This window comes from Bos taurus, chromosome 22, assembly GCF_002263795.3.
Source record: "Bos taurus isolate L1 Dominette 01449 registration number 42190680 breed Hereford chromosome 22, ARS-UCD2.0, whole genome shotgun sequence".
In the NCBI taxonomy this organism is placed as follows: Eukaryota; Metazoa; Chordata; class Mammalia; order Artiodactyla; family Bovidae; genus Bos; species Bos taurus.
The window spans coordinates 4504333-4524744 of record NC_037349.1 but is presented as its reverse complement, the minus strand read 5'-3'; the positions used below and the strand labels follow the sequence as shown (position 1 = coordinate 4524744).

The window sequence follows — 20412 nt, the reverse complement described above, 5'->3', positions numbered from 1 at the left end:
GGGGAACAGGAAAGGTGAAATTGACAGCACTTTAATTTTGTGGCTATAATAAGAAAGCTAAGGTCATTTGAAACATGTGACTATATTTTTATATCTGGTTATATTAATATATGCATCATGGGCTTCCCAGGTGGCTCAGTCATAAAGAATCTGCCTGCTAACGCAGGAGATACAGGAGATGTAGTTTCGATCCCTAGATTGGGAATATCCCCTGGAGGAAAAAAATGGCAACCCACTACAATATTCTTCCCTGGAAAAATCCCATGGAGAGAGGAGTCTGGAGGGCTACAGTCCATGGGGTCACAAAGTGTCAGACATGGCTGAGCACACATGCATAGGTGCATCATGCCTTGAAATGCTATTACAGAAAACTAGGAACGACTTTTTAACTACCATTTTTTCTGGAAAGAGTTTGCTAAGATATTTATTTGACAAAATGCACACAGTAAATTCACAGGTGTGGCAAGTGTTTCTTTTCTACACCATCTTAAACAGAGACAGGAGCTTTCTTCCCAGGACCTAGAGATGTTTTTGGTTATCACAACTGGGTCAGGGGGCTGCTCCTAGCATCAAGTTGATAGAGGTCTGGGATGCTGCTAAACACAGGACAGTTCCCACCAAAAAAATGATATGATCCAAAATGACACTCATGTCAAGGTTGAGAAGCTTTCCTTGGGAATGTTGACTAGTTACTCTGGAGAGGTTTCACGTGAAAAAGTTCCAAATGTCAAAGGTACTGAGAGGTTTACTTAAGCAAAATCTATCCGTAGAACTCTGAGCTGGCCTCTGAAAAAAGTCATAATTTTAGGGAACACAAAGAGTTATTTGGTTTTCTGGCTTTTAAAGCAAGTGGGCTCCAGAAGCCCAGAGAATGGAAGTCTAGGTCACTAAGAGGACATTATTTTACCTGCAGAAGAGCCATCTTCAGGGAATTTGGCAGTCAGTAGTGAAATCTTATTTCACTGACAATAAAAATAACATGAATGTATCAATAACCCCAGGGTAGGATTTTTTTTTTAACTCCAAAAAATCACACACAATCCTATATGCACACTGAAATAAATAGTGCTGCCTTGTCTTCATGTCCATGCGCAATTTTGTTGGATTCAGAACCATGAATCCTCAGGGCAACCCTAGAGCAGAAGATTAATAAGGTACTGGTCATCTTTATTGTAATACCATGTATCTTTCACATTACATTCCTTTCCTAGCGTAATAAGATCTGGTTTCTGTATCACTTAATATCAAATGCCATATAAAACAGCTGGCAAACCAAGGCCGTAGAAAACATTTTCCCCCCACATCTCTCCCAAGAATACATTTTATTCAAATCAAACAATCCAAAAGGCATTTACACAGCAGACCTTAGTGAAAAGGGCACAGGAAAAGATGAGATTTTGACTGGGGAAGGAATTATTTCCCACCTCTTATGCTCATATTTGAAAGTGATGGGATTTCATATTGGACTGTTAAAAAAGCAATAGGCCAGTAGTAATAACACATTATAGAGTTATGCCAGATAGCTCTGAAAGAAGAATGAGCATTTTTATTCTCCTAAGTTGACCTACAGTAAAAAAGTACTGAGTGGTTTCCTTTTCCATTGCAATCCAGAAACCTCTTCACTGTAACCTTCAAAGCCTTAGATACAAGTGACATTGAACTGATTTGTTTAAAGTGATCATTTGGGTAGATTCAAGCAGATGACATGACTGACATTTTCTGCCACCTACACTCAAACTGCTCAGAGACACCATGGTCCACATTTACATTTACAAATGTTTGTTCTTCATTAGAGAAAAATCAAGCTAAATTTGGGAGTACTTATTTCAGTTTTATGTTGCTGTATAAACATTGAAGTTATGGAATTCAGAACATTTAACAGTTTATACAACTGAGCTACCAGACACCCCAGACACGTCTGAATTTGATACTCAGAAGCCCCCATGACTGAGCGCAGTTCTAGGATGCTCCAGGATTACAAAATACGTCCTTTGAATAAAAAGAAAAATTGAAGTATATGTGATTTACAATGTTGCATTAATTTCTAATGTATAGCATAGTGACTCAGTTACACACACACACACACACACACACACACACACACACATACACGCACAGACACACACACATTGCTTTCACTACTCTTTTCCATTATGGCTGATCACAGGATATAGTCTCCTGTGCTATAGCAGAACTTGTTGTTTTCCCCTTCTGCATATAATATCTGCCAACCCCAAACCCCCCGTCTCTCCCTTCCCACCCCTTTCCCTCCCCCTTGGCAACCACATAGAATTTCCATATCATCCAGCAATCCCACTGCTGGACATATATCTGGAAAAAACTAGCACTCAAAAAGATAAACCATGTTCTTAAATGTGACATGCCACCAAGAGGACAAGGTCATGTCCCTGCTCCATCAAGAGGCCTTCCACATCTCTTGCTAGAATGTAACTGCTTTTACTCTGTGGTCCTGTGACCATTTATTTTGACTTTTTTTGTGAAAAGAATAGAAAAATATAAACAGTGAAAAGTCAGTCTCCCTATCACCCCTCCTTCTCAGCTCTCTGTTGGTCCTCCCCAGAGACGATTGTCACCATGTCTCGTGTCTTCCTTCAGAAATACTTCGTACATCTGAAAGGTAAGACATCATAAAACTCAAAGCACTCTTTGCTTCTTTCACAATACTCTTGGCATTATATCTAGAATTTGTGTGCATGTCCATTGTTCCTGATAGGATGCAAACTTTTTTTTCAAATCTGCATCACCAACATGATTTTAAACAGTACAACAGATATGAAAGAAAAGTAGTTTGTTGAACTGAGTCACCATTAAGCCATTTTTAACAATATTAACTGGATTGGCGTTGGTTGCAACTGTATCTTTAGATATGTTTTTCCTACATCAGATGGGATCAGTTTCTTCTCTGCAGCAATAAATATTTATGCCTCTGTTAGCTTCCTACTCTCCCTCTAAGTTAGGTTTGCCTACTGGATCGAACGGGCTTCCAGGGTGGCACCAGTGGTGAAGAAACTGCCTGCCAAAGCAGGAGACATAAGAGATGCAGGTTCGATCCCTGGGTGAGGAAGATCCTCTGGAGGAGGGCATGGCAACCCACGCCAGCACTCTTGCCTACAGAATCCCACAGAGAGAGGAGCCTGGTGGGCTACAAACAGTCCATGGGGTCACAAAGAGTTGGACACAACTGAAGTGACTTAGCATGCACGCAGGCACTGGACTGAATACATGGGTATAAAGATGGAATAAATACTTTACTCTGGACATTCACATTCGATCCCTTCATATGCTGAATTTTCTAAATCAGTTTCCACATCTTTAAGAGGTACATGCTGACAGTAAGTCAAGAAACAGGATATTGAGGAAACATATGTGGTTATTTTGACATCTTAACATCCATAGAAATGATTATTTATATGTTTCCATATAAGGCAATTAAAACCCAAAAGACCAAAATATTTTAAAAAACTCGTGTATATAAAGAAATACCAAGTGAATAAGGTTAATTAACTACAATTTTGCTGTTCCTTCCATTTCATGATATGAAATTTCTACCTTCTTGATAGCAAAACAGTGCATAATCTAATGCTTCCAAAATTCCACTCTTAACCCAGGACATGAACAACTCTTGTGCAGTTTGGCTTCTTTGGATGAAACTGGAGGTTGCATTTAAAGATAATCAGATTAGGGTGTTACATGAGAACAGAGTGGCTTGATACCAGGAAGGGGGCTGGGTTACTAATGCCACTTTGCTGCAGTCAAGCAGATGCCATCAGTAACATTTTCTATTTCTGATTGGGCATTCATACTACCAAGTTAAACAGGCTGTAGAGAAAAATAAGACACGGAACCTGCCTTCAGATTTGATAGTCCATCAGAGAAATAAATATGATGTCAAGAGCTATGTGATAAAAAGGCTGTTACTGTGTCATATACACGTGTGTGCTAAGTCGTTTCAATCATGTCCAACTCTTTGCGACCCTGTGGACTGTAGCCTGCTACGCTCCTGTCCAGGGGATTCTGCTGGCAAGAATATCGGAGCAGATTGCCATGCCTTCCTCCAGGAGATGGTTGCAACCCAGGATCCAACCCGCGTCTCGCTATGTCTCCTGCGTTGGCAGGCGGGTTCTTGACCACCAGTGCCACCTGGGAAGCCCTTGCTGCATGACAGTCGCATGAAATGCAGTGTAACAATCGTGTCAGCTTTGACAGGGGCCACACTGTGCCACAGGGGTCCTTTAATCCTTACAACGTCTTATGAAAACTTATTCTCACTGTCATCTCCACTTCATAGAAGGGGAAACTGAAGCACAGATGACTTGCCTACATGTGGAAAACAACAGAATTTGAATGCACGCGAGGGCAGGCTGGCTCTGGAGTCTGCACTTCTAACCACTGCTCACACTGTTTCTCTTGTGACTAATTGTGTAATTAGCTCTGCCTGGTATGATTTAATGGTGTTCTCTAAAGGAGAGAAATAAAAGAAAGAAGGGAAGGAAGAAATATCACCATTCTCTGCAGGCAGAGAGAACTCCATGAGCAATAAGACTCACGGGTTAACATAATATGAGATGCTCTGAGAATCAAGAAAGGTCCAATTCAGTTGCAGGAACCAAATCATGAAATTTTTCTGGTGCCACTCTGGAAAGTTTGAGTTCTGTTCTGTATTTAATAAAGTCCATGTAATACTTTAAGCCAGGCAGGTAGATGATTACTTATTACTTTTTGCTTTAAAAAATATTCAGAAAGCAATGTGAAAGTGGTTTGGTACTCAGTTATATCAGAGGCAGATAAAAGCTTAGTACAGGTAGGGAATGGTAATTGAATGAACTCGACCAGTGGCAGGGAGACAGCTGGTTTGAAGATGTAGTTCAAAGAGAGATAGAAGAAGTCTTGACCAATTTTATCACTAGGAGTGTTGTAGGAGAGAAGGCCCAGAGAACTGGAATTATGACTTAAATGGCTTTAGAGTGAACTTTTTAAAAACTGTAAGAAGTATTTTGATGTTTTTCATTTATTTGGTTTGTATTATGAAGGACTGATGAAGACAAAGCCCTCAGTTGGGGTCAGGACATCCAGGAGCAGCGGCCAGTGCAGTGAGAGACACAGATGATGGTTCCCTGTGGCTAGTTATAAACTTGAAGTATGAACTTGGGAGTCTTCAGTTCCTAAAAGCAGGAGGAGTGGATGAGAAACAGCGTGAGAAAGGGCTAAACCCTGAGAAAGATCAGTAAAAGTGGGCAGAAGGGGAATTCACAGACACCAGAGGAGCAGTGCAAGGTGAGGGCAAGGAGGATCCGCAAAGGAGATGTGTGTGTGTGTGCTAAGTCGGTCAGTCATGTCTGACTCTTTGCAACCCTCTGCCCATACCTGTTCTTGCGAGTCTCCAGGCAAGAAGACTGGAGTGGGTTGCCATGCCCTCCTCCAGGGGATCCTTCTGACCCAGGGATCAAACCCATGTCTCCCGCGGCTCCTGTACTGCAGGTAGATTCTTTACTGTTGAGCCACTGGGGAAGCCCCATTAGAGACAACACAGGAAGACAATGTGTAAAGAATACTAAAACTGTTTACCAGTAAAGAAAAAGCAAAAATAGTGTGGTCACTACAAGTTATAGGCAGAAAAAGATTGTTTTGTTTTTTGACTGCACCACACAGCATGCGGGATCTTTGTTCCCTGACCAGGGATTGAACCTCTACCCACTGCATTGGAAGCATGGAGTCTTATCCACTGCACCACCAGGGAAGTTTAGAAAAGGACAGTTTTGCTTCTGCCCTCTTTATAGGTGGGAGAGACTTGACTTTTACAGGCTAAAAGGAATATTCAGTGGACAAGGCAACGTTGAAGACAGGGACTGCTGGATGATACAAAGTTCTTTATCAGATGAGAGTACATAAAATCAAGAAGATGGTATCCTGAGCATCTTAACTGCAATTTGCTTCCTGAGGGAGATGTTCATTGTCCTTAAAGTCTAAGCGGGCAGTGGGAGAGGATGAACCACTTTTGCAACTGTTGAAATAGTTCAAAGGATACAATGTTCTACTGTTAGTATAAAGTACACAGAGACAGACATCACAGAGAGGATGCTGGAAGGTGGACGGATATACCTGCAGTTGACCTCTGTACAGTGTAAATGGTGACCTGGGAGGAAGACACAGTCCCCAGGGACCAGGCAGTCCCCACGGCGTCTAACGGCACCACCAGAGTTCAGACCGCGGCTGCTCAGATTACAGGTTGAAACCCCGGTTTTTTCTCTTCAGGTTTGTCGTGAGTCACAATGAAAGTCTGGACACTTAGGTCTTTGGGGAAAGATTCAGATTTTAAATTGCGCATTGGAAAGATGACTGACTATAGCAAAACATAAACTCATTCCAGCCCAGGCCTAGGACACGGGGGCGTCTCTAATAATTGACCTCGAACCTTGGGCAGGAAGATCTTTATAATAAGCAGATGTATGCATATATAGTACAGACAGGTAGATGGATTCACATATTTATACACACATATGCTGCTGCTGCTGCTGCTGCTGCTGCTAAGTCGCTTCAGTCATATCCGACTTTGCGACCCCATAGACGGCAGCCCACCAGGCTTCCCCGTCCCTGGGATTCTCCAGGCAAGAACACTGGAGTGGGTTGCCATTTCCCTCTCCAATGCATGAAAGTGAAAAGTGAAAGTGAAGTAGTTCAGTCGTGTCTGACCCTCATCGACCCCATGGACTGCAGCCCACCAGGCTCCTCCGTCCATGGGATTCTCCAGGCAGGAGTACTGGAGTGGGGTGCCCTCACCTCCTCCGATACACACATATCCATGTATGCAAACACAGACACTTGCTGGATTTAGTTAATGAACATGTGTATTCATTCAATTATTTCTATTTTCCAGTGTGCATATACATTTCTAATTGTAATTACAAGTATTTTTACATATATTAGACTCCAAGAACATGCACTATTAAATTACAAATATCGATTACTTGGTACATAGTATGTGTTCAATAAATGTCATGCCCTTACATTACACGCCTGTCTTCTGTCACTCTCTCTGAGCATATAATGCCATATTCTGTGTCCTTTGAATTAACTATGTTATCTTCTCGGCTATACAGTATGACTCTAGAGGGCTTCATTCTCTGTATCTTTATTTCTTGTCTTTACTTTCTGACCAGCATGTTTAGAGTGCCTTGTTGGAAATAAGAGAAGGCTTACTGGATAAATGGAGAGCTATCATTACTTTTTGCACCTAGAGAAGTTTTAATCAACATGGGACAAAGGAATAGATCTCTACCCTAGACTATCATCTTTGTTGACTCTTTCATGGACGGTAGACCATGAGTTTCTTAAGCCCCTGTTTTACACAGATGCATTGTTTTTTTAAAGCCTATAGAGCATAGTACTGCGCTTGGAAGACTTATTGGATGTTTACTGAGTGACTGAATAAATGACCCTCTAAGCTGACCAAACAGAAAATGGAGTTACATTCCTTCTGTCCTCTAGGTTGATCTTAAATGAGATCTTCATTCTGACTAATTCTTTAGAGGCTGAAAGACAGAAAACTGAAAGCCATGGAGAAATCTAAGATAAAAGACTGAAAATAAGAATAATAATTATTCTTCAATTTGTTGGTTCATTGCAGGATGGCCAACGTAAAGGAAAGAAATTGGAAAGTAAGAGGAAAGTTTCAGCCAAAGACTATTCAGAATGACAGAATTTTAAAGATGCTGGATTATGTAGCTTAAGTCTGATTTTTTTCAGAGGAAAAGTTTAGGCTATATTAATTGTTCTAAGTAAGAGTCTGCAAACTTCCAGATGCTTATTAAAACGGAGTATGGAAATACAATCACCGTGTTACTAACTTGATTCTGTGTGTTACCCTTCCTCTGAGAGCCAGAGGCAAGCATAAAAGCTTTATTAATGTTGAAATGAGCCTGGGCACAGGCTACGATTATTACCTGGCAGAAGTGACACTCTGACCCTAGAGAAACAGACACTTCTCCCTTCACATCGCTCTTTCTCAGGTGAGAGAGGGGGAGAAAGACGAATATGGACAGAAGCTTTGTAAGCATGGGTGATGCCACTGAAATCAGAGTCACTCACAGGAAGAAAAGAAATACACTGATGAGAAAGGTTTGATTAACATTTTTGTTTAGAACAAGAAGAAAGATTTGAACATTTTTCTCCAGTACTGATTTCAGAGTTCAGAGATACCTTAGCAATTAAAACATAGAAAAAGTGATCTACTTACCCATTCTGTATGGCAGCTGTGGGGTCATAGGTCAGGGCCATGCCAGCCTGTATAATGGGGGGAAGAAGGGAGAAAATGGATCTTAATGTTTTTAATGGCAATCTCCAAAGCATTCAGTACACACACAGATTTTTTATCTGTACATTCTATGATTTAAGTTTACGTATTCCTATATATTTCTCCCCCCTTTACTGCCAAGCATTTTTACTACCTGAACACCAGAATCCAACATTGAGTTAGGGAATTTATATTATATATCCAGACAAACCAAAGAACAATTCATTTTGGATGGTCTCCATTTCTACTTCATATGCCATGCACTGTCTAATCTGGTGTCCTTATAATTTCTCATTCTTTTCAAGAACACCTATTGTATATCTCCAAGCATGGGAAAAAAAGGTAAGAATGGATCCTGGGGTAAGAGTTAAAATAAATGCTACTTAAAATTCATTTGACCTTTTAGAAGAAAGTGTTAAGAAAGATTTATTTTAAAATAGATTGCATGCCTCAGGGTATGCAGGCAATGAATCATAGGGTGCTGTCCAACACCTTGCTGGTACCTGTTCCACCCAGAGTGTAGAAAGGGAAGGTCATTTGCATGTGATGGAAACTCTTGGCCTTGTGGCTAACAAGGAGGTATTTTTGTTTTGTTTCCAAGGGAACACCGCCACTGAAAAACTACATTTCTATAACTGACAGTCATTACAGAGAGGAATATAAACTTGATGATCGCTGACTGACATCTACATTTCCCTTTCGTGCATACCATCACATCTCATCACCACAAGTGAAGTGAAAGTCACTCAGTTTTGTCTGATTCTTTGAGACCCCAAGGACTATACAGTCCATGGAATTCTCCAGGCCAGGATACTTGAGTGGGTAGCCTTTCCCTTCTCCACAAGGACTCTATGAATAGGCAGAAGAAATATTTTCTCCATTTGATGGATGCAGACATGGAAGCCTTGGAGGGGTCAAGTGACTCGTTCAAGGTCACAGGTTTGGAGGCAGAATCAGATTCCAACCCAACTCTTCTGCTGGGTGTGCCCTTCCACAGCCCTGCTGTGCCACTGACTAGGATTTTGCATGAGCCCCCAGGATCATCTCTCTGTGGCCATGCGGACCCACCACTCTTTGTCTTCCAGGACTGTCAGCCTAGTTATTGCTTGTGGGCAGGCAGATAGGATGAAACTGAAGGCTGACTAGGCTGGACATTTTTTTTTACTTTTTGATCGCCTGGCTTGATGAAAGTGAAAGTTGCTCAGTCATGTCTGACTCTTTGCCACCTCGTGGACTATATAGTCCATGGAGTTCTCCAGGCCACAATACTGGAGTGGGTAGCCATTCTCTTCTCCAGCGGATCTTCCCAACCCAGGAATTAAACCGGGGTCTCCTGCATTGCAGGCGGATTCTTTACCAGCTGAGCTACCAGGGAAGCTGGCTTGATAATGCACTATTGTTATATACGATGTAACCACTGGGTGAGATGGAGTGTTGGGTAAACAAGAGCTCCTGTTCATTTCTTTCACAATTTCCTGTGAATATGTAATTGTTTCAAAATAAGTAAGAAAAAAATAAACTAGCTTTGAAGACTTTTGTAGAGGACTAAGAAAACCATAAAAACTTAAAAGAAAGAAAGAGCTTTTGTGTTTGAGTTTCTTTTCCAGTGCGGTTGAAGGTGGTTTTCCTATTCAGCCCATTGACTTCCTAAGATTTAACACATAACCGAAATGCAAATTCTCAGGCTTTATAAGGTGGAGCCTGAAGTCCAGGATGGCCTGCTGCATTGAGCTTAGATGCATTGTTTTTCCTGAATAATATTTAAAACTTATTATTAAGACTGGTATGAGGAACAAAAGTGTAGAACCATCTATAAGTGGAACTGGCATACAGGAAGCATACATAATTGAAACGAAGTTTGCAAACAAAGCTGAGACAGAGATGCACTGGGAACATAGGATTGCTGATAACTCTGGCTAAAGAAATACAATCTGATAGTGTGACAAGCTGAGGCCCAGGGAATGAGACGAAAATAAAAGAGTAGATATGAAGACAGATTTCTCCCACCTTGGGAGAAGCAAAGATACTGATATCAAAGCATGTAGATTCTAAGTCTAAATTCTCCCCTGGATGGGCCTCCACCATGTGACGGGTGGGAGGCTGGCCCGAGGCTGAAGAGCCCCCAGAAGTGACCTGTCCAGACTAGACGCCATGGTTCTGGGTCCTTGAGATGATCCGTCTGAGATGAGATTTCCTGCTTAGAAACTCTAAGTTTCTCTCCTGTAACTTATCCAAGATGTCAGACAAAAGAAAGAATGAAAAAAAAAAAACAAAACAGGCTATGTGCTCAATAGGAGATTCAGATGATCATTGTATTTTCAGACCAAATTGTTTAAATCCCAGGAAACTTGTAGGTAGCCAAGTTTATTTACTCCTTTTCCTTGAACTGTAGTGCTCAAAGACCAATGCTCCCCAGCCTTTCTTGACTTGTAAATTGTCATCAATATTCTCTTTTTATGCCATGTAATTTGTTTTGAGAATGTTAAGTAAGGATATTTTTTTTTTTCTTTCACATTTGACTTGAATTCCTCATGGATTACAGTTAACCAATAGGTCTAGCAAAGAATATGGTAATTATCACAAAATTCTATTGCTTTGTTGGATAGTATTTGATAATCAGAAAGTTTACACTGGCCTTTTCCTCCACCTTAAATCCCCATTCATCTTTTAGAAGATGGAAAGAATTAAATTGAAAGCCATATGATTCAGTGGAAAGGATACATGTTTTGGACCTGGGTTCAAGTCTTAGCTCTGTTGCTTTCTGGCACTGGGACCTTGGGCGAGTTATTTCACTTATTTGAGCCTCAGTTTCCTTAACTGGTATATGGGATGGCAACACCTATGTCATACGATTGTTGTAAAATGTGAAAGATATTACATTTGTGAAGTGCCTCGCACAGTGCCTAGACACGAGACACACATGTAAATATTATTCTGACACCAAGCAACGCATGCTAAGCACCCCGTGAGAGAATGGATGAAGCGTAGCGTGGACAGGCCAGGGTGCTCCGGGAAGACACCTGGAGGAGGCAGAGTTGAGTGGAACCTTGAAGATGGTTAGGGTTTCCGTAGATGGAGATAAGAGGTGGAGGCCAGCTCAGGCAGAAGAGTTATCATGGAAAAAGTCTTGTGAATAAAAAGGGCAAGGTGGATAGTCCCCTTGGAGTAGAACATTGGTGAGAACAGTCAGAAGTAAGATCTGGAAGGAAAAGAGGAAGGTCTTGATTGCTTGGCTCCTACTGGGTAATCACTGATCATTTCTTCAGGTAGAAAAATGATTCAAAGACGGCCTGAGAGACGTTGCTGATGGTCCCGTGGTGAAGAGTCCGCCTTGCAATGCAGGGGGCACAGGCTCAGTCCCTGCTTCAGGAAACTAAGCCCGCACACGCTGTGGAGCAAATAAGCCCTCAAGCCTGCTCAGCCTGCTTGATACAGTGCAGATTTCACATACTATGGACAACTAATAGCCGATGTCGTCAAATAAATAAATAAATATTGCTTAAAACAAGAGACTGGGCAACAGGAAATAGCACGAACCCCCTAAAAACAGAGGGAAAATCCCGAGTGATGGGTGACTACGGTAGACACTGGGGGACGGGGAGGTGGAGAGAGACTAAGGCACGGATGAACCCAAGTTTCATCTACTTCATAATTTTTTCTGGGGTCAGTCCTGCCTCTGAGGATCTTTGGCAAGAGGACACCACCAGAGATGAGCATTTGGAACACTGGGTTACAAGGCAAGACATGGGTTAAACAAAGGGGTGTTTGAGCATAACCCACTGGCTGACTGTCACAGCACAACAGCTGACACGGGCTGCACCTGGTTTTCATTTCTTGTGTAACAGATTGTTGAGTTATAATTCCAACATGGTCTTAATGCAGATTTTGCATTCCATTTCCTGTGTTCCTTTGCACAAGGTAAAAAAGAAAATCGATTTGCTGCTCTGTCTAGCCACCTTTATACTGAACTAGAACCATGAAATTGTCATTATGTAATTACCAAATTTTATGGCATGTTTACAAACTCCAGAGTCACAAAAAAGGTAAAATAACTTGGAACAAAATGAAAATGTCACACCACCTAAGTAGGAAAGTGATGTTTAATTCTGTCGTTCTCTTCTGAAAAGGATTTTTATTAAATTCACAGATATTTTCTATATTTTAAGTTCACATTATTTGTGGATTAAAGCATTTATGATTTACTTCAAAAAGAAAGGGAGTGTTTTTGGGGGGTCATTTTCCAGTAGCAGCTTAGTATTTCAGTCATAATAGGGTTATTTCTAGACTTTCCAGACAGAGTCTGTAAGAACTAAATAGAAACTTTAAGATGTAGTTTACAGGAATCAATTAGATGTCAATGAAAAAAAAAAATGTTGCCTGCCACATCAGTAAACGAAGATGTTGCAACCATCAAGCCATCACATTACAGCTGTCCTGGTGACTCCTGTGGGAACTCAGGATGAAACTGGATGCCCATCATCAAATCATCAGCCACTGCAGCCGCCCACAAATGTACACCTTGAGGAGACTCGGGATAAGAAGGCACAGGATACTGGCCATAGACAGCTGAGGTGCATATCAAAGGCTCATTGCATTTCAATGAGCCCTGGATTTTTCATCTTCCCATATAGAGGAAGGGGACTTCCACAGTGGCTCAGTAGTGAAGAATCTGCCTGCAATGTAGGAGACGCAGGAGACACCGGTTCAATTCCTGGGTCAGAAAGATCCCCTGGAGGAGGGTATGGCAACCCACTTCAGTATTCTTGCTGGGAAAAATCCCATGGACAGAAGAGCCTGATGGGCTACAGTCTCTGGGGTCACAAAGAACTGGACACCACTGAAGCATAGCAATGGCATACCGCATATAGAGGAAAGCACTAAACTCCCTACGTTGAGCTACCTTGTTTTTCTTAATTAAAAGCAATCTTTGGATGTTCTGACTACCTGATCTTTGTTGCAAAAATCTCTGTATATCCTGGCTCCTCTTTGGAAGCAGTCTCTTAGAATGATCTGAGATGCTGTGTCCCAGGCTTAAGTCCTCAGTTTTGTCCAATGAGTAACACATAATTTTCAACTTTTAGGTTCTACATCTTGTTTGGTCAACATAAGATACCAAAATTATTTCCAATAAATATAGTGGATACATTGAGACATGTCAGTTTGACTTAGGAGCTAGATATTTGATATTCATCATTTTAAATGAAGAGGTAATAATTATGAAATGCTGCTTAAAATGTACCCACTAGGGAAGTACTAGGGAAGTAACTGGATTAGTTACAAATGAATAATTACAAAAATATCCAATCTTCTAAGATCAGATTTAATGCAACCTTTAATAAATAGGTAGTAAATGTCATCATATATTTTAGTTACCATTGTGTACTGAATTAGCACAAGAGAAGTTCAGGAAGCCAATGAAGAAAAGGATAACTTGGTTTTCTGGGTATCATTTTTAAAGAGTTTAATTCTTGCAACTAATTTAAACCCTATTTGCAACTGTTAGCTGGTTATCATAAGAACTCAATAAATGAAATAAAACAACTTAAAAATTATATTTGTTGCTAAGTCGTGTCTGACCCTGGCAACCCCATAGACTGCAGTCCACCAGGTTCCTCTGTCCATTGAATTTCCCAGGCAAGAATACTGGAATGGGTTGCCATGCCCTCCTCCAGGGGATCTTCCCAATCCAGGGATGGCACCCAGGTCTCCTACATTGGTAGGCGGTTTCTTTACAGCAGAGGGTTTCCTGGTGGTTCAGTGATAAAGAATCCTTCTGCTGAGGCAGAGGTTTGGGTTCAGTCCCTGGGTTAGAAAGATCTCCTGGAGAATCCCATGACCAGAGGAGCCTGGTGGGCTATGGGGTTGCAAAGAGTTAGGTATGACTTAGGGACTAAACAGCAACAAAAATGATATGTGAAAATGACTCAAATTATAATGCATTATAAATGTTTAGGTGTGGCTACTGTAGGAGAAGGCAATTGCACCCCACTCCAGTACTCTTGCCTGGAAAATCCCATGCACAGAGGAGCCTGGTAGGCTACAGTCCATGGGGTTGCACAGAGTTGGACACAACTGAAGCGACTTAGCAGCAGCAGCAGCAGCAGCATGGCTACTGTAGTGAAACCTTTGTAGTATCAGTTCAGTTTAGTTGCTCAGTTGTGTCTGACTCTTTGCAACCCCATGGACTGCAGCACGCCAGGCCTCCCTGTCCATCACCAACTCCCGGAGCTTACTCAAACTCATGTCCACTGAGTCGGTGATGCCATCCGACTATCTCATCCTCTGTCGGCCCCTTCTCCTCCCGTCTTCAATCTTTCCCAGCATCAGGGTCTTTTCAAAGGAGTCAGCTCTTTGCATCAGGTGGCCAAAGTATTGGAGTTTCAGCTTCATCATCAGTCCTTCCAATGAATATTCAGGACTGATTTCCTTTAGGATGGACTGCTTGGATCTCCTTGCTGTCCAAGGGACTCTCAAGAGTCTTCTCCAACACCACAGTTCAAAAGCATCAATTCTTTGGTGCTCAGCTTTCTTTACAGTCCAACTCTCACATCCATACATGACTATTGGAAAAACCATAGCTTTGACTAGATGGACCTTTGTTGGCAAAGTAATGTCTCTGTAGTATAACTTTGTTATATTTATATTTTACTAGCTTGAGAATGGCAGGGGGTCAAGAATAAAGGCTGAAACTACAAGATTAATGGTACAGTGACTCTAGTGGTGGAAGTCAGTAAAATTTTATAAATCCAAAGCACAAACTGACTGAGAAGTTGAAGGTGTCACATGTGATCCCTGAAGTGTGGATATCCAAGCCATTCAGAGCAATCAATAAAAATCACCAGAAAACCACAAAATGATCAATGACCAGTCAAGCTTTTGGCCAAAGAAAGGGCTTTCACCTTCTTCAGTTGAGAGCGCCAGTAATCCTATGAAATAACATGCTCAGGGCAAAACTGAGGTCAGGGGCTCTTGCTGAATGGGGATGTAAAAGATGACCTCCTGGCTTTCAGAAGAGGCAAGTGGTGGGGCTTTACTGGAACAGTTCTGCCATGGATACATGGCCACTGGGTGGTCTGTGTCTCCGGCGAGAGGCAGTCAACCATGTAAGGCAGGTATCTGCTCTCATCTGCTGAAGGGATGCTCCCTGGGCTGCGAGCAGCCAGGCCCTCTTTTAAAGAGAAATGTGTGAATGTGTGAGTCTCTCAGTTGTGTCTGACTCTTCGTGACACATGGACAGTAGCCCGCCAGGCTCCTCTGTCCACGGGATTCTCCAGGCAAGAATACTGGAGTTGGTAGCCATTCCCTTCTCTAGGGGATCTTCTCAAACCAGGAGTCGAACCCTGGTTTCCCACATTGCAGGCAGATTCTTTACTGTCTGAGTCACCAGGGAAGTCCCTCTAAAGAAAAGGTGAGGAACAAATGAGATGGGAGACAGGAAAATGTCCAAACCTACAGAAGGGAGCCAATACTGCATGGTCCTGGATGGGGCAGAAATCCTAGAAACTGTCCCGTGAAAGAGGCCAACCCACCTGTGAACTGGCTCACAGTACACTCTCTAATCTTCGTAATTCCTGAGCCCTCAAAACTGTGAGCCTCTCCCCTAATTTCCTTCTGATCACTCACAGCGCTTGTTCTTCTCTGGTGTTACTCGTCCCATCTGCTTTTGAGATGTCAGCGCTCAGGACCAGGGCTTCCCTCCTTCTCTCTCCTTCTGATCCCAACTACTGTTTATCAGGAAGGCCAAAATCTTGTCTCAAAATAAAGTATCTAAACTGAGTTCCAGACAATCATTGCCAAGATTAATTAGTAAGTGTATGTATCGTCAGTATCTTCTAAAGTTATCATTTCTTATTTGGGCGTTTACTACTATCCTTTCATAAAAAAATACTCTCTTCAGCCTCTGCTTCCACCTTCCTTTCAATCCACCAGTCATAACACTGTGCTGTGAAATTTGTTCTTACAACGGGCAGATCCAAGCAGCATGGTGTCACCTAAGGGATAACTCACAGCTTACAGAGCCCTTCAGGATCAAATGTGTATGTACCTCTGACCTCCACCAACTTCCTGTGCAATTCCAGACCCCACCCTTCACCAACTCAGATGGACACTCACCCTGTCCTGTGGTGTGACCTCTGGGCCTTTGTGGAAACTCTGTGTAGCACTGAGGGAATGTGGGCTTTCCCTTCTCCAGCTTCAGACTAAATGTCATGGCCTCTGAAAGCCATTTGCCTCCGAGAAGCATTAACCCCTGCCTTTGCTCTGCCCCCGTGATGCAGGGTGGGAGTGAGTGTGACCAACATGCCATCTGTGTGCCTCTCCTAAACGGGCTCCTGGCTGATTCCATCGTGGTATCTCTTCTTCCCAGGCCAGTTATGGGAACATAACAGACTCATCAAATGTTTGTTCAATGCATTAGTAAATGAATATATGACTTGAAAATATTGAATTTGGACTTCAGTTAAACTTATATTTGGGTCTTGCTCTTTTTTTTTTGCTGTGCCACACCACATGCAGGATCTTGTCTCCCCACCAGGGATTGAACCTGTGCCCCCTGCAGCACAAGTGCAGACCTCCAACCACTAGAATGCCAGGGAAGTCCCAAACATGTATCTGAAAATGGAACTGGGGTATTTTGAATTTTTATTTTACCCGTAAGATTTCCTTAAAAAAAACTCAACTGAACTCAATTGAACTTCTAAAGACAGTATCTAAGCCCTTGATTGATTAGCAGAGATAGGAAGAAGAAAAGTGATTATTGGGGTCACTGAGAGAGTTTCCTGATGTAACAAGGTAGCTCGTGCACTTGAACCATAATACCAGCAGGAATCCAAGAGGGACTTGAGGCCCCTCCTTATCCAGGTGCCTGATCCTGAAAGCAGAGAATAGGAGACTGCTAAAAGTCATCTTGAAATATCCAGAGGTGTGTCAGGAATCAATTAAATGAAATGCAGGAGACGTCTCACTTATTTAAAAAAAAAAAGCAAAACTACACCAAGAATAGAGAAGATCTGCCTCCTTGTGTTCGAGAAAAGACCGTGATGGGGAGTTATGCTGCTGCTTATGCACTCTGCCATGATGATATTTCTTCTTTCCAGCTTTTGCTATAACATTCATATCAGACAGAGATGTTGTCCCCTTTCCAGCAATAGAAAAGGACAAGATAAAAAAGATGCAGACAGAATTAAGACTGGAAGGCTGCAAAAATCTATGACTGCACACACACAAAAAGCATTGTTCAAAGGGAGGCAGAATAAAAGGAATCATAGCATTATGTGTGTGGGCACACCCTAAGTCACTCCTGTCGTTTTTGACTCTTTGCAACCCTGTGGACTATAGCCTGCCAGGCTCCCCTGTCTATGGGGTTCTCCAGGCAAGAATACTGGAGTGGGTGGCCATGTCCTCCTCCAGGGGATCTTCCTGACCCAGGGATCGAACCTGCGTCTCTACTGTCTCCTGCACTGGCAGGCAGGTTCTTTACCACCAGCGCCACCTGCACGGCATCATGTAGCTAAAGGTCTCAAAGTCTGGGGAGATCTAGTCTGAGTTTGTCATTAGAACCAAAGTTAAATGAAGCCTTGATTGATAATTATAAAAGAGACAAGAGAACATTGCCATATTTTATGTAGCTGCTTCTGTTTTCACCTCAGTCTAAATGACTGATCTTCGTAGATTTCAAGACACAGTTTTGCTTTACTTTTTAACATCTGTGAAATCGAGGCTAAAAGGATACTTGATGGCATTTGAGAGTTTGGCAAGTTTCTCCTCTTTTTTAGTGGTATTTAAAATAGTATTTTGTCTTTAACTGATTGTTGTTTTAGAGCCAGTGTTGCAGTGTACATATTATTAAACCCCACACAGGCAAATCAGGTAAAAAATATAAGATGTTGAGGTTGCTTCCAGGGCGAGCCCATGCAGCTAGACAGGCGAAAGGCTCGGGTATCTAGCTAAATTATCTGTATCCTTCCAGGTCCCAGATATGATTTGATGTCACATGGAAGTTGTAAGCTTCAGCTTACATATTGATAGGGGACTTCCTGGTGGTCCAGTGGTTAAGAATCTGCCTGCCAAAGCATCAGGCATGAGTTCGATCCCTGGTCTGGGAAGATTCCACATGCTGCAGGGCAACCAGGCCCATGCTTCACAACTACTGAGTCCACAGCCCTAAAACCCATGTCTGCAACAAGAGAAGCCACAGCATTTTGAAGCCCGTGAACTGCAATCAGAGTAGATCCTGCTCTCCACACTAGACAGAGCCTGCACAGCAATGGAGGCCCAGCACAGCCAAAAGTAAAATAAATAAATTTAAAAAAATTTGATGGGAACCACTCTGCATCTTGTGACTGGTGAGCTGCCAAGACAGTGCCAACCATTCAAGAAGTCCCCCCAGTTGACTGGTACTGTCACAGCTGCCCTTATCCACGGGGACTGCATCAAGCGTCCACAGGAGACATGCTAACCAACCATCAGCCTTTCTCCTTGTAAATGCTTGATGTAATCTTCTCAGCCTTGCTGCTGCTGCTGCTAAGTCACTTCAGTTGTGTCCGACTCTGTGTGACCCCATAGACAGCAGCCCACCAGGTTCCCCTATCCCTGGGATTCTCCAGGCAAGAACACTGGAGTGGGTTGCCATTTCCTTCTCCAATGCATGAAAGTGAAAAGTGAAAGTGAAGTCGCTCAGTCATGTCCGACTCTTCATGACCCCAAGGACTGCAGCCTACCAGGCTCCTCTGTCCATGGGATTTTCCAGGCAAGAGTACTGGAGTGGGGTGCCATTGCCTTCTCCAACTTGAGCCCCTCCTAATTCCCCCACCCCTCCTCCCCAAGAATACAAGTGAGTTTTTCTAGCCTCTTGCTTGGGAGTAGAGAGGAGGCAGAGGACAAGAGCTCATCATCAATCATATTTTATCCAAACTTACACTATCACAGGAATTTACAAGATTTGCCTTTTACCTTTAGTGATCATAGGTTAGTAAATATTAGAGCTGGCAGGTTTAAAATAAGGACACTTAACTAAGAAAGCTTTCATGCTGAGTGACTGAGAATTCGTGTGCCAATGGGAAGAATTCTTTTGAGGTTAGAAGGGTCGTTCACCTTGAGTCTGCTCTCCAAATTGCAGGCAAAACAGATGAAATGCAAAAAGAACCACATCTGGTGGGCTGGTTATCACACTTAACTCCAAGTGCTGTCATGTCTCCTAACAGACGATTTCTCTTTTCAAGATCATATACGTAAAAATTCTCTTTACTTCAAAGTTAAAAGGACTATTTGCAGAACCTAGGTATGTTGACAGATACATCTTAACTATTCCCCCAAGGTCTCATTAAAGAAAAGAATTGGACAAGTAACTGTCATGCACTGTGATATAGCCAATGGAAACAATAGTGAATTATATCGCTGATATTTCTACTTTCATAGAATACAGCTGAATATAACCTGAATTTTACATGCAATTATTACTAAGTTTTTCAAATAATTCTTTAGATACACTATTTCGTAGGTAACTGTACTTCAGTTTCTCTTCAATGTATTACTTCTAATAGCTCAACAGGGCAGGACTTTAATTCAATATCTCTGAAACAAATTTTCTGATGTTCAGTATTGCAAAATAAAATTGCAGTCAATATGGCTTGAAAGCTAACAGAAATGGTGAAATCCTGAGCCTGTTGTCAGGTTCTTCTTATACTTAACACATCATTGACCAGGGAATTTTTAAAGAAAGTAACACCTGTGGCCAATGATGTTATGTAAGTAAATACCAAAACATCTCTGCTCAATAACATTCAGGTAACAAAAGATGTATTAATACATCTCTGCTCAATAGTGAGTTAATATGAAGGACTGGTGATTGATCAAATAGTTTCTAAGCAGGATGCACTGGTCATAAAAGATCCAACTAAAGGCGGGGGGCCACGTACGTGAGTTCTGCCTTGTCTTCCTCACTTCTACGAGTGTCTCCAGGCACGTGCTTTACAGTATCATTGCTGATACCTAGTGACAACCAAATGCTTTCAAGAAACTCAATGAAATGTTCTGTTGTGAGGGCTCCCTATGAATGGTGGCTAGAAGGATTGCCTCTTTTCTCCAGGTTTTATGGAGCATGT

At 42.1% G+C, this 20412-nt stretch overlaps 1 protein-coding gene across 9 annotated transcripts in view; it reads right to left on the bottom strand.

Annotated features, from left to right (window-relative positions):
* The window catches only part of RBMS3 (RNA binding motif single stranded interacting protein 3), an 802311-nt gene that overhangs the window by 133823 nt on the left and 648076 nt on the right, over positions 1 to 20412 (bottom strand). For all 9 annotated transcript variants that reach the window (XM_010817553.4, XM_010817555.4, XM_010817556.4 and 6 more), the window contains exon 8: positions 8255 to 8301. In XM_010817553.4, the coding sequence (XP_010815855.1) occupies positions 8255 to 8301 (47 nt within the window). The remainder of the gene's footprint in view (positions 1 to 8254; positions 8302 to 20412) is intronic.